This window comes from Mauremys reevesii, linkage group 1 (genome assembly GCF_016161935.1).
Source record: "Mauremys reevesii isolate NIE-2019 linkage group 1, ASM1616193v1, whole genome shotgun sequence".
NCBI classification, from domain to species: Eukaryota; Metazoa; Chordata; order Testudines; family Geoemydidae; genus Mauremys; species Mauremys reevesii.
Window position 1 is genome coordinate 172,354,536 of NC_052623.1, and position 12,622 is coordinate 172,367,157.

The 12,622-nt window shown below is 41.4% G+C and overlaps 1 protein-coding gene across 1 annotated transcript; it reads left to right on the top strand.

Moving 5' to 3' along the window:
- Positions 1 to 4,067: 4,067 nt before the first annotated feature.
- ADAMTS1 (ADAM metallopeptidase with thrombospondin type 1 motif 1) lies at positions 4,068 to 12,532 on the top strand. The gene is made up of 9 exons (XM_039521160.1): positions 4,068 to 5,042; positions 6,239 to 6,585; positions 6,991 to 7,123; positions 7,504 to 7,671; positions 7,989 to 8,275; positions 8,467 to 8,653; positions 8,779 to 8,954; positions 9,824 to 9,999; positions 10,379 to 12,532. The coding sequence occupies exons 1-9, from the start codon at positions 4,454 to 4,456 to the stop codon at positions 11,118 to 11,120; spliced, it is 2,805 nt and encodes a 934-aa protein (XP_039377094.1). The 5' UTR covers positions 4,068 to 4,453; the 3' UTR covers positions 11,121 to 12,532.
- Positions 12,533 to 12,622: the final 90 nt, after the last annotated feature.

The following is a 12,622-nucleotide window of genomic DNA, read 5'->3' on the forward strand; positions in this document are numbered from 1 at the left end:
TGTCAAGGCTTTTAGAGTGCTTCAGAAGTTCACACTTGGTTGATGAAATGTAACTATAGAACATACAACCAACCAGTTAGGAGTTTTTGCCCTGCTTCTTTACAGTCTGCCCTAAGGTTGGCACTACCGCTTATGAGCCACTCCAGACAGCATGACAGTGACATCAAAATCAATTACATGGTAATAAACTTAGTCATAAACTACAAATTGCCGTAACTGAATGGACTGAGCAAAGAATGTCGCCCAATTCATTCAGTCATGTTGAAAGGAGGAGGGAGAAATGTTGTTTTTCTTAACCTCTGAGAATAGGACAAGAAGCAATGGGCTTAAATTGCCGCAAGGGAGGTTTAAGTTGGACATTAGGAAAAACTTCCTGTCAGGGGGGTTAAGCACTGGAATAAATTGCCTGGGGAGGTTGTGGAATCTCCAGCATTGGAGATTTTTAAGAGCAGGTTAGACAAACACCTTTTAGGGATCATCTAGATAACACTAAGTCTTGCCTTGAGTGCAGCGGATTGGACTAGAAAACCTCTCAAGGTCCCTACTAGTTCTATGATTCTATGATGAGTTCTCTTTCTCTGTGAAATGCCAGGCACACACGTGCTACTGAACATATAAAACAAGCTGGTTAGAATAGAGTTCTCTACAAACACTTAAGGAATCACCCGCAATGACGGAAAAGGTAATACAGAAAAAAACTGTTCTTTAAATGAGTTTTAAGCAAAATATTTTAGTTTTAAGCTTACTTGGCGTGCTCCTGTTATGTGTTTTCAATTGCATCATCAGACTGCATCTCCTATTCAGTGGCCTAATGTGCCCTCTGCTGTTTGAATTCTAAATTATTATAATTCCTAAAGTTTAAAACCCAGGTTGCATTTAAAATAGGTAATATTTTCACAATTAAAAAAATATTTTATAGTAAGTTCCAAAAGTAATGGCATAAAAACACAAAAATGCATCACTGGTAAAACTGTTCAGGTATTTACAATACTTTTCATGGTTAATGCACAGACTGCTGTTATTTCAACAGTGACTAAAATATGATCTGTTAGCGCCATCTGGTGGTTTATACTATTTCACTTTTTTCTAATTCAAGCAAGTTGCTTTTTCTTTGAGTTTTCTCAAATAATAGAAATCATTTCTCATGATGAAAATGTTCAGTGACTAACTTCTGAATAACCATTAACTCCCTGAACTAAAAAGTACAACTAGTTTATTTCAGCTTTGTAAAATTACCCTCATAGAACTATCACACTGCTTTTGATTTAGAGAAAATGTGATTGACTTGAGCCCTGATCCACCAAACACTTACACACCACACTTTGTCATGGGTGATCTAATTGAATTCAGTGGGACTACTCATATGCACAAAGTTAAGTACATGTGTAAACATTTGCAGAACCGGGGAGCCTAATGTGTAGCAATGTTAGAGAGATTATGAACTGCTGTACAAATTACTTTCTAAACTTTTCACTTGTTTTGATGTTTGCTAGTTTAATTGACAAATTAGCACTTTTTTGTTATATTCACACAGTATATCATTTATATACAAAATTTTACATTTGAAGAAGCACATAATGCAACAAGAGGAAAAAGAAACTGTCATTGAATTGGTGCCATTTATTAAAAGTTTCTTGGATGTTATATAAAAGGCAGGAACACTTTAAACTACTTGTCCGAATCATAAAAGTTTTGAGAACAGTAATAAAATATAAGCATTTTCATCATAACAGTTTGAAAACCCAAGAGACAAACTGTGAAAGAAATACATTCAAAAGATTTTTTAATAGCAGAGTGCCATCTGGTGGAAAAAGAAAGTTCTTTCATATAGAAACATTATTTAAGGTGGTCAGTATCTCTCTGTTAGTCTATAAGGTGCCACAGGACTCTGTCGCTTTTTACAGATTCAGACTAACATAGCTACCCCTCTGATTCTTCAAATCTTGAAACCAATGAGATAATGTAGAAATATGAAATGAGTTGCACACCAACAGAGGAACTTCCTTGCTGAACAGTGATATGATGTAAAGTTAATTCCTGATAAAATGCATATTTAAGCATATTTATCAAGTATTTTCAGGTGTTAATGTGAAAAGTATGAGTTTGAAATTACTGATTTGTACATATCACAGGTCTCTGAGGTAAGGTTACAGCCTTTATGAGCATAGCTAGACTTAAGTTATAATACTTGAGTATCAACAAAAATATAGACCTTAAAATACCCACTGTATACTCAAATTTCAATCCATAATGGATGACAACTTTGTCTGTCTTTCAAGACTAAAAATGCTTGATACGGTTGAGGGAAATTTGTTGAAGTATATCAACTAAAATCCCTTACAAATAAGTTCTAATTGTGACATGTGACACAAGGCCTGACTCTGAATTTACAACCATTTTATACTGGATTAACTCCTGACTGATTTATGTGGAATTACTCCAGATGTAGATTAATATAAGTGAAGGGAGAATCAGATACATTTTGTCTTACAAGATGTTACATTCCTCTGCCAAATATATTTCTTAAAGACTATAGCTTATCAAACTGCATTGGCAATAAATGTGTTATTATATCAACACAATATAGATACATGTACCCAAGTTTATGCTTGAAGTATGAAGACAAATGAGGGAAAGATATATCTTGCTGCAGTGTAGGATTGGCACTGCATATAGAGAGTACAGTAGGTAAATGAAATTGTAGAAGTGTTCACTACACATAAAGGCCACATCATGGAGAATAATTGTTTTGGCCTCAAATTTTTACCTTCATATTCAAGTGACACTAAGCAATTATTTAAATCCTGAAGTGCTGGTATGGATCACTAATAAGTATAGTATTTCTGTTAATACTCAGACATTTGTTTGAGTCTTTGTCCTCATTCTTAAAGAAGGGCCTTAATTGGAGGGAAAGTAGAATATTAAGTCAAACTGTAAACACCTAAAATGAGTTCCATATAAAGAATTAAGTGGATTAGCTGTACCTGTATGGTTGGTTATGGTTTTAAAGGAAGTTATTGACTGCACCTACATAAATGTCTCTGTTTAAGTGATGTAAAAGGAGTAATGACCCAGAACTATAGGTACAGATTGTAAGGGTTATGAGGACTATAAAAAAGCAGGAAGCTGGATAGACTTTAAAAAAAAAAAAGTCCTGTTCTTAGATATCACATCACCTTAAGATTTGCTTTGCCTTTCACCTGTACTTCCATAATATATAAACCAGCTTCCGGCAGGATCACTGTGAAGAAGTCTAAAAATGAGTAACTGGAAGGGAAAATAAAATTTCTTTGCACTAAGCTATAGTTGCAAAACTCAAGAGCGAAACTGTGGTGGATTGGCCCAAAATTATCCAGTTAAGGAGGGCACTGGGTTCATCACCTGGGCTGTAAAACTTTAGAAATGCTACCAGCTGAAATCTCAGTGCTACGGGAGTATTGGTCTTGAAAATTCAACTGCTGCATTTGCCACTTCTAGCCTAGTTCACCCACCCTAACTCCGACTGGGTGAGGGTGGCCTAGTGGAAAGGGGGCTCTGTGCAGGGGACCTGGCCGTGCCTCCTTCCCTGACAAAAGCAACGTTCCCCTCTCGTGCTCCCTGCATTTTAAGTCGTGGTTCGACTTCGACACAATGGGGCTGGGAAATCAGAGCTCCCCGGGAGGGGGATGAAGGGGCTGCGCTACCTGTCGCCTCCCTCCCATCTGCTGCAGCCCTGAGCAGCTCCAGGCTTCTCCGTCCGACGTGGAAGAGCTGGGCTGCTGGCAGCGTGCAGGGAGCAGGCTGGGGGCGGGGAGGTGTCGGCTTGGCTCACCCTGCTTTGTGTGGGGCAGCCCCGGCTCCTCCCGGCCCAGCAAAGGGCCCCGAGGCCCCGGCGGCGCTGGGCGGGAAGGAGGGGGCCCAGCAGCCACACGGTTGCGCAGGCGGTGAGCTCAGCGCTGCAGCCGCTCTGAACTAGGGGCGGTGCCTGGCGGGGGGAGATGGGGGGGATTGGGAGGGGGGCTGCCCGGGCAAATCCCATAAAGGGCGGCCCCGGCGGCCCCGGCTCCTGCACTCACGCCGCACCGCGGAGGCGCTCGGAGCCCAGCGAGTTTGCAAAGCAGGGACGCGCCCCCCTCCTCTCCTCTCCCCACCAAGCCTGAGCGCCGGGCAGGGCTGCGGACGTGCAAGCGGCTGTGCCCCGACTCGGAGAGGAGACGCGCCGAGCCCGCCACCAACTCTCTCGGCAGCGCCAGGACAGGACAGGGGGAGCCCCGCCAGCTCCTGCGCCCCGCAGCATCCTCCTCACCCGGCCATGGCAAGGGCAGCGCCTCTGTAGGGACTCCGAGACCTCGCCGCGCTCCTGCTGCAGCCCCTGAGCCACTGCCCCGACCGCGCCTCTGCCCGGGCGCCTGCGTGTCGCCCCCGAGCCAGCTGCTCCCTGCGCTCCCCCCGCGCCTCTCCGCCCGAGCGCAGCATGGGGCCAGCCCCCGCGCTCGCCTCCCTGCTGCTGGCGGCGCTGCTCTGCCTCTGCCCGCCGGGCGCTCGCGGCAGCCCCGGGCCGCGGGAGCAGCAGGAGCTGATCGTGCCCGTGCGGCTGGACTCCGCGGCCGAGCCGGCTGCCAAGAGGCTCTATCGCCTGGACGCCTTCGGGAAGCGGCTGAGCTTGGAGCTGGAGCCAGACAGCAGCTTCCTGGCTCCGGACTTCAGGCTGCAGTACTTGGGCAGCCGCCCCCGGCAGGAGGAGGAGGCGGTGCCGGAGCAGGGAGCCTCGCTCGGGAACCAACCCGCAGCCGACCTGGCGAGCTGCTTCTACTCCGGCACCGTCAACCGGGACCCGAGCTCTGCCGCCGCCCTCAGCCTCTGCGAGGGGCTCCGAGGGGCTTTCTACTTGCAGGGGGAAGAGTACTTCATCCAGCCGGCCAACGCCTCCCAGCAGCAGCTCCACCTCCTGCGCCGGCGGCTGCAGAGCCGCGGCCACCAGAGCGGCGGCTCCAAGTGCGGGGTGACAGACCAGAGCTCCCCCCTGGCCGCAGAGGGACAGCAGGTGCACGTGGGCCAGACAGGTACGGGGACCCAGCTTGGCTGCCATGCAGCTTCTCTCCCGTTTACTCTCGTAGAAGCCTCACACAGGCTGGTGACTTGAAATTGACACGTCCTCAGGGGCGTGAATATCTCGTGCGTGTTGGAGAGAGAGAGACCCTGGGGAGGGATTTTCAAAAGAGCCTTTGGCTCTTGACAATTCCACCCTCCACTTCCGAGCACATCCCCGCAGGCAGGGATGGGGAAATATTTTTTGTACTCCCTTCCAGCACATTAAGTATTTCTCCCTCAGTAACCTCTAGCTGTACTGGAGGTTGCTTTGGAAAAGGACAGAAGTTTAGTGCAATGAAAAAACATATCCTACAAATATAGAGTGTGTGTATGGATGAACTATAGCCAAGACTGTCATCTCAATTGCATGTGCATAAAATCAGGAATAACTTCTTTAAAGTCGTTTGAGTTACGCTGGTGTAAATGAAGAGAGACTGGCTCACTAAATAGGGGAGTAAACAAAACATAGACCCAAACAGAGACATATTTGTTGTAAATGTTGATCAAAGAATCCCACCCCCTAGTAATTAATGTACAGTATGTTCATTCACTAAAACGACTTATGACCCTGGCACAGGTGTGTAGTAAAGAAAGGGGAAGTTATAGTGCCTGACAGCCCAGAAAGGGCGTATGATTGGGGGAGTTTAATCATCTGACTGGAGCAGCACATGGGAAGGGGAGGAGAGAGGAGTGGAACTGAAAGTCAGACGAGGACACAGTGTCCTACCAGGGTAAGAGGCGGTGCTGTTGCAGGGTCCCGGTAGCAATCGGGTTGCTTGGCAGGAGCCTCGAGTACTGCACTGTGCTTTCCACGTGGAGCCCAATGATCTCATTCAGACTTCTGAGTCATTTGCAAAGGCTCACATCATACGCTCTCGGCCAAGGCTGCTCTTTACTGCATCAGCAAAAGTAACATAGTTAAACCCGCTCAGGTTTCAGAGGTCAAAATCCGGCTACTTCAAATGTAGGTGTGCAGTCACAAGCCTCAGATTCCATTTTAAGATCATTCTGCATTTAGTAATAAAGTAATGTAAAATATTTCCTGCCATAGATGCAAATTTTGTTTGTTACTGTATTTTGTTCTAGTTCCTTATTATAATCATTTACAGTAATGTTTCTGGACAGGCTATTCATATGCAATTTCCCCCTTTTTTCTTTTTTAATATAGAAACTGGAAGCACAAGGAAAAAAAGATTTGTGTCCAGCCCTCGCTATGTGGAAACCATGCTTGTAGCAGACCAATCCATGGCAGAGTTTCATGGCAGTGGATTGAAGCACTATCTCCTGACTCTGTTGTCTGTGGCAGCCAAATTATACAAGCATCCCAGTATCCGAAACTCTGTTAGTCTGGTGTTGGTAAAAATTCTGGTCATCTATGATGAGCAGAAGGGACCTGATGTTTCTTCTAATGCTGCCCTTACCTTAAGGAACTTCTGCAGCTGGCAAAAGCAACACAATCCACCCAGTGACCGACATGCAGAGCACTATGACACAGCAATCCTCTTTACCAGACAGGTAAGGAAAGAGGAGGGAAAGTTTGCTCTTTTTACAAACAAAGCAAGCCTAACATTTTTTATTTCATTCTTCAGAAAAATCACATTTAGATTCAGTCGTCTGAGATTATTGACTCAAACAAGTGGGATAATAATTAACCATCTTTTTGTAATGTTCTGTTACTTCAGATGAAAGGCACTTTGCATGCAGCATATCACTGTTTTAATATATGGATTATTTAGCACTGAAATTATGGAATAAGTACAAGCATTTTTGCATGTTCCAAAGGAAAATTTTGCCATAGTATCTACTGAAATTCTGAATCTTTATGCTCTTTCCATAAGTAAAGGCAAACTGCCAAGGTTGAATGATTCTTGCCAAGGTTAAGTTTGACCGGGTTAAATGAAACTGCCTTCTTTTTAAAAGGACCTTTGTGGTGCCAAGACATGTGATACCCTTGGGATGGCTGATGTGGGAACAATTTGTGATCCAAACCGCAGTTGCTCTATCATAGAAGACGACGGATTGCAAGCTGCCTTCACAACTGCCCATGAACTAGGTAATTCAACTTTGACATGAGATTTGAATTAATTTAAACTAGTCTGATACCATAAAGTAAATATCTCATTATGTAATAGTCTGTATGTAGGGCCCAGTTCTGTTCTCAACTCCTTCTAAAGTCAGTCAGTAGGAGACAATGGCATATGGCAGATTGCAGGAGCTGTAGATTTGACTGCAATTGCAGAAACACCATCTTTCTTAGATTGGCAAATGAGACAAGCAAAAATAGGGTGGCATCTGTTTAAAATTTTGGAACTATTCAGATTATTCTTTTAAATATCTAAAATGCATTCAGTTATTAGTTCAAGACTAACATTTAAATAATATATGCTAATGCATAAAACAAACTTCCTAAAAATCTTTTTTTTTTTTTTTAAGGCCATGTGTTTAACATGCCCCATGACGACGCAAAGCAGTGTGCCAATATTAATGGTCTAAGCCGGGATTCCCACATGATGGCGTCTATGCTTTCGAATCTGGATCGAAGCCAACCTTGGTCTCCGTGCAGTGCCTACATGATTACAACATTTTTGGATAATGGTCATGGTAAGTTTATTAAACTTTCTGTTCAAGTTTGTACACTTAGCTTTTATGTGGCATCTAAATGTATCTTTGTTTTCTTTCTACTTAAATAAAAACTAAACTAAAAATGAAGCAGTCCCCTCCTTACAACAGTTTCTGTTAGAGAACTCCAGTACAAGGTTATGCTTTTACTTGACTGCCAGTAACATTAAAGAAGTCTTTAATTGTTGGTATAATGAAGGCTGAACAATTATTTGAACAAAAAAACTAAGTGCAATCGAACAAATAAAATATTTTTTTCCCCATTCAAACTAGTTAATTGATTACTATTTTTTCTCCAGGTGAGTGTTTACTGGACAAGCCCCACAAACCTATACAGCTTCCCTCTGATCTCCCTGGAACTTTGTATGATGCCAATAGACAGTGCCAGTTTACATTTGGAGATGAGTCTAAACATTGTCCGGACACAGCCAGCACGTGTACAACTTTGTGGTGTACGGGCATCTCTGGAGGATTGCTTGTGTGCCAAACTAAACACTTTCCTTGGGCAGATGGCACCAGTTGTGGAGAGGGGAAATGGTGTGTGAATGGCAAGTGTGTAAACAAGACTGAGAAGAAGCATTATGATGTAAGTATTTTTTTAAAAATCTAGAATATGCAATAGTATTTCAACAAGATACATAGTTTTAATTTCTGATAATGAGTAAATTGAGGGTGGTAGCTAATAAAACATAGAAGGAATTTTGTGCAAGGGGCTCAACTTAATTAAGAGTTTTAGTGTGGTTGTGTTATATATATATTTGTTGTTTATCATTTTAGACCCCTGTCCATGGAGGCTGGGGATCATGGGGACCCTGGGGAGACTGCTCAAGGACATGTGGTGGTGGAGTGCAGTACTCCTTTAGAGAGTGTGATAACCCAGTTCCAAAGAATGGAGGAAAGTACTGTGAAGGCAAACGGGTGCAATACCGTTCGTGTAATATTGAGGACTGTCCAGATAATAATGGTAAGTTGGAGTTGATCTTTGACATGGAGGAAAGGGATGTTGGGGGCAGGAGAGATGATGGGGGAGGCGGCAAGACAATTAAAGATGAAGATCTAATGTCTAACTAATTTTTCTCATATGTATAGGCAAAACCTTCAGAGAAGAACAGTGTGAAACACACAATGACATTTCCAAATCCCCTTTTGGAAGTGGACCTGCAGTGGAATGGACACCCAAGTTTGCTGGAGTCTCTCCAAAGGACAGATGCAAACTTGTCTGCCGAGCAAAAGGCACCGGATATTTCTTTGTTCTGCAACCTAAGGTATTTTTTAAAATACATGTTGTATATTAAATTTCAAGCAAGAATTCTTACCTTTTCTGATTATTTTTTAAAGTGGAGTCAAAGGATGTGCAAACTAAAATATTTTAATCACAAGCTTTTAAAACATTTTAGCCAGATTTTCCCTTCCTCTGTTCTACAGGTAGTCTAATCCCATCAATACAAACTAGATTTAAATATGTGGACATGATTCTTTCAAACGCAGTCACAGGTTTTTAAACTCACATACCCATCACATTTTATTAAACTGGGGTTTTTACAGAACATTGTGTTTCTATTATTTTATTCAAATTTTCATAGGTCCTTCAGCCTCAGATTAAATATCAGCTCCTTGTCTCACATTCCTAAAAGGCTAACATCTTAAAACAGTCAAAAGGAAATACTTTTTAATGTAATATATTTAGGCAGTGGAATTGGGAACCAATGGCTTAGCAAAATTAAAATAAGGAATAAATACACTTTTTTAAGACTAGGTTCTACAGCTATATGCTAGGTAGGATACTATTGAAAGGGCTATCAGTCCTTGTGCTTCATGGCCCAAGACTGACCCAACTGGCTTCAGGAAGCAATGTCCTCCCTTATATGGGCTTAAACAATTTAAAGTTGTCCCTTTGATAAACACTGACATTAAATCAATTTCTCATGTTACCACTGAGTTTTAGTGTTGCAAATGGAATGAAGTAGCACGGCATACTTTAAATGAATACGTTTTACTTTCAACAGTAGCTATCTTCAGAATATGAAGGGGTGGGAGACGTTGCATCCATATTTTAGTTTTTATTATTAGTGTTTGCAAATAAAATGTCCATGTTCTAATCAAAAGCACTTATTACTTTTTAATTTTTTTAAAGGTTGTGGATGGCACCTCATGTAGCCCAGACTCCACTTCTGTCTGTGTACAGGGACAATGTGTAAAAGCTGGCTGTGATCGTATGATAGGCTCCAGTAAGAAATTTGACAAATGTGGTATCTGTGGAGGCAATGGATCTACCTGTAAGAAAGTGTCGGGCACACTCGTTAGTGCAAAGTGAGTTTACAAATATTGTTACTCTTTTCATCTGCAGTAGTTAATATCTTGCAAAATAACCTTTCCATTTCAAAGACCGGGATTGGCTCAGTTTACTCTTAGAATTGAAAATTAATCCTTTAAAATCAGTTAATTAGTTATAATTTTTTAAAGTAAAATCCCAATTAAATTAAGTGCATCATACAAGGACCTCCTGTACTGTAGCAGTAATTTAGGATGTGATTCAACAAAGCATTTATGCACATGCTTGTGTCCTATTGAAAGTTAATTGGGCTTGAGCATATGCATAAAGTAAAGCTCAAAATTTAGTGTTTTGCTAAATTGAAGCCTTAATCAGTGGAATACTAAGGATTCAATATTTGCATTTTGTTCCCTGTAGACCTGGTTATCATGATGTTGTCACCATTCCTGCTGGAGCAACCAACCTTGAAGTTAAGCAACGAAATAACAGGGGTTCACGACATGATGGCAGTTTCCTTGCTATTAAAGCTGCTGATGGCACATATATTCTTAATGGTGACTACACTCTATCAACATTGGAACAAGACATTACTTATAAAGGCAGTGTTTTGAGGTACAGTGGCTCATCTGCAGCTTTGGAAAGAATCCGCAGTTTCAGTCCACTGACGGAACCTTTAACTATCCAGGTTCTGACTGTGGGTGACTCACCTCAACCTAAAATCAAATATACCTATTTTGTGAAGAAACCACTACAGTCTGGGTCTGAGAAAACTTCCAGCAAAAAGAAAGAATCTTTTAACGCCATCAAGGAGACGATCTTATCTGAATGGGTTATTGAAGAATGGGGAGAATGTTCAAAGTCATGTGGGTCCGGTTGGCAAAGAAGATCTGTCAAATGCAGAGACCTTAATGGGCAGTCTTCCACAGACTGTGCAAAAGAACTCAAACCAAATGATCTCCGACCATGTGCAGACATGCCCTGCCCACAGTGGCAATTGGGAGACTGGTCACCATGTTCTAAGACATGTGGGAAAGGATTCAAGAAGAGATTATTAAAATGTATGTCTTACGATGGCAGTATGTTGCCACAAGAAAGCTGTGACCCTTCCAAGAAACCTAAACACTTAATAGACTTTTGCAATGTTACAAAGTGCACTTAAACAGTATCCAGTTGGGAAAGCTAGAGATTTTTTTTTTCCAGAACAGTGCACTGAAAACAAGAGAGTTAGAGATAGTATGTGTGTCTTGCATATAAAAATCATGGTGAGGATTCATTGAGAGGGGACAGTACAAATAATTTTAGGGTGGTATTCCATCATAAAAATATCCTGCAAAGTGCAGATTTGATAGCTTAGCAAGCCAATGTCACTGACTCTTTCATCTTCAGTAGATAAAGCCCTAAGGCATTATAATTTCCTTTAAGTCAGTTACAAGTTAAAGAAAACATAAGCAGGGGCCAAACAGAGTTTAAGTAAACATTTCAGATCCCCCTTTCCCCCCTCCTTTAGATTTCTGTTGTGGTACTGTTCAAGTCCCTAGGTTTTTTTTATGTGGGTGGCTTGGGATTGGGGGAGGGGGGCAGAAGGGAGAAAATAGCTTTTGTCTAAGCTTAAAATAATTGGTCAAGGCTTACCTACCTCACAAAGGACAAAAAACAGGATTACAAAAGGAGTTTCAACTACATTGTTCATGGCTGCTATTGTTTCAGAGATTAGTTTTATATAAAACTAAAGCCATATTCTCCACAAATAAAGAGTCAAAAACATCAAGAACAATCACTCTAACTTAACCTAACTTAACCTGCAGACAACTAGAATGTTCTATTTTTAAGCATCTTTGTATCACCCCAATGTTTCTATCCATTTCTCTCATCCATGTTGATGTAGTCATTGTGACATGCGTAACCTACAAAGCTGGAATAAGTGGCAATCTCCATGGAACAGGTACTCTCTAAAAGTTGTTGCTTTTGGTGCCTCCTGACCAAACCACTGGTTTCTCTGGTTCAACTTTGGTTCTACCATATTGTCAACCAAAGTTATGACAGTGAAGGTTTGAGCGCTATCTCAAGTTCTAACTTTTTACCATGTTCCAGCCCATACTAGCTTACTTATTTGTGTTATGCTAGAGACAGATCAAAGGAAAAAGAAATTCCCAGTATGCATGGGAATCTCTAATATATGACATCTAATATTTTTATAGTGCTCAAATCACTTTTATAAGGCGGGAAAGACAAAGCTGAAGGATAGCGGGTCCATCCACAGCAGTACACTAGCAGTTGCTTAATTAAAAGTTTGTGCCAGTCCATAGACTATGAGAGAATATGGCTTTCCATATGTATATAGTAAAATATATTACTATAGATTATATGTACTTTATAAGTATTTTATATTTCTTTACCTTCTGGGAAGGGTTATAGTTTGTAATAAATGCGTATAATGAACCTATTTATTTTTATACTTCCTGTGATCTTCTAAGTTATCGCTTTTTTTAAAAGGACATATAACAAGGATAGAGTATTTATACAGTATAATAATATGTTACTAGAGGTAATAAATGAACACTATGAATTTTTGAAATTGTGTTTTTATTTCTACTTTATATATTGATTTATTTTTTTTACTCCAGTGAAAGTACCAAAAATCTAGAGTAACATTTTCAAAAG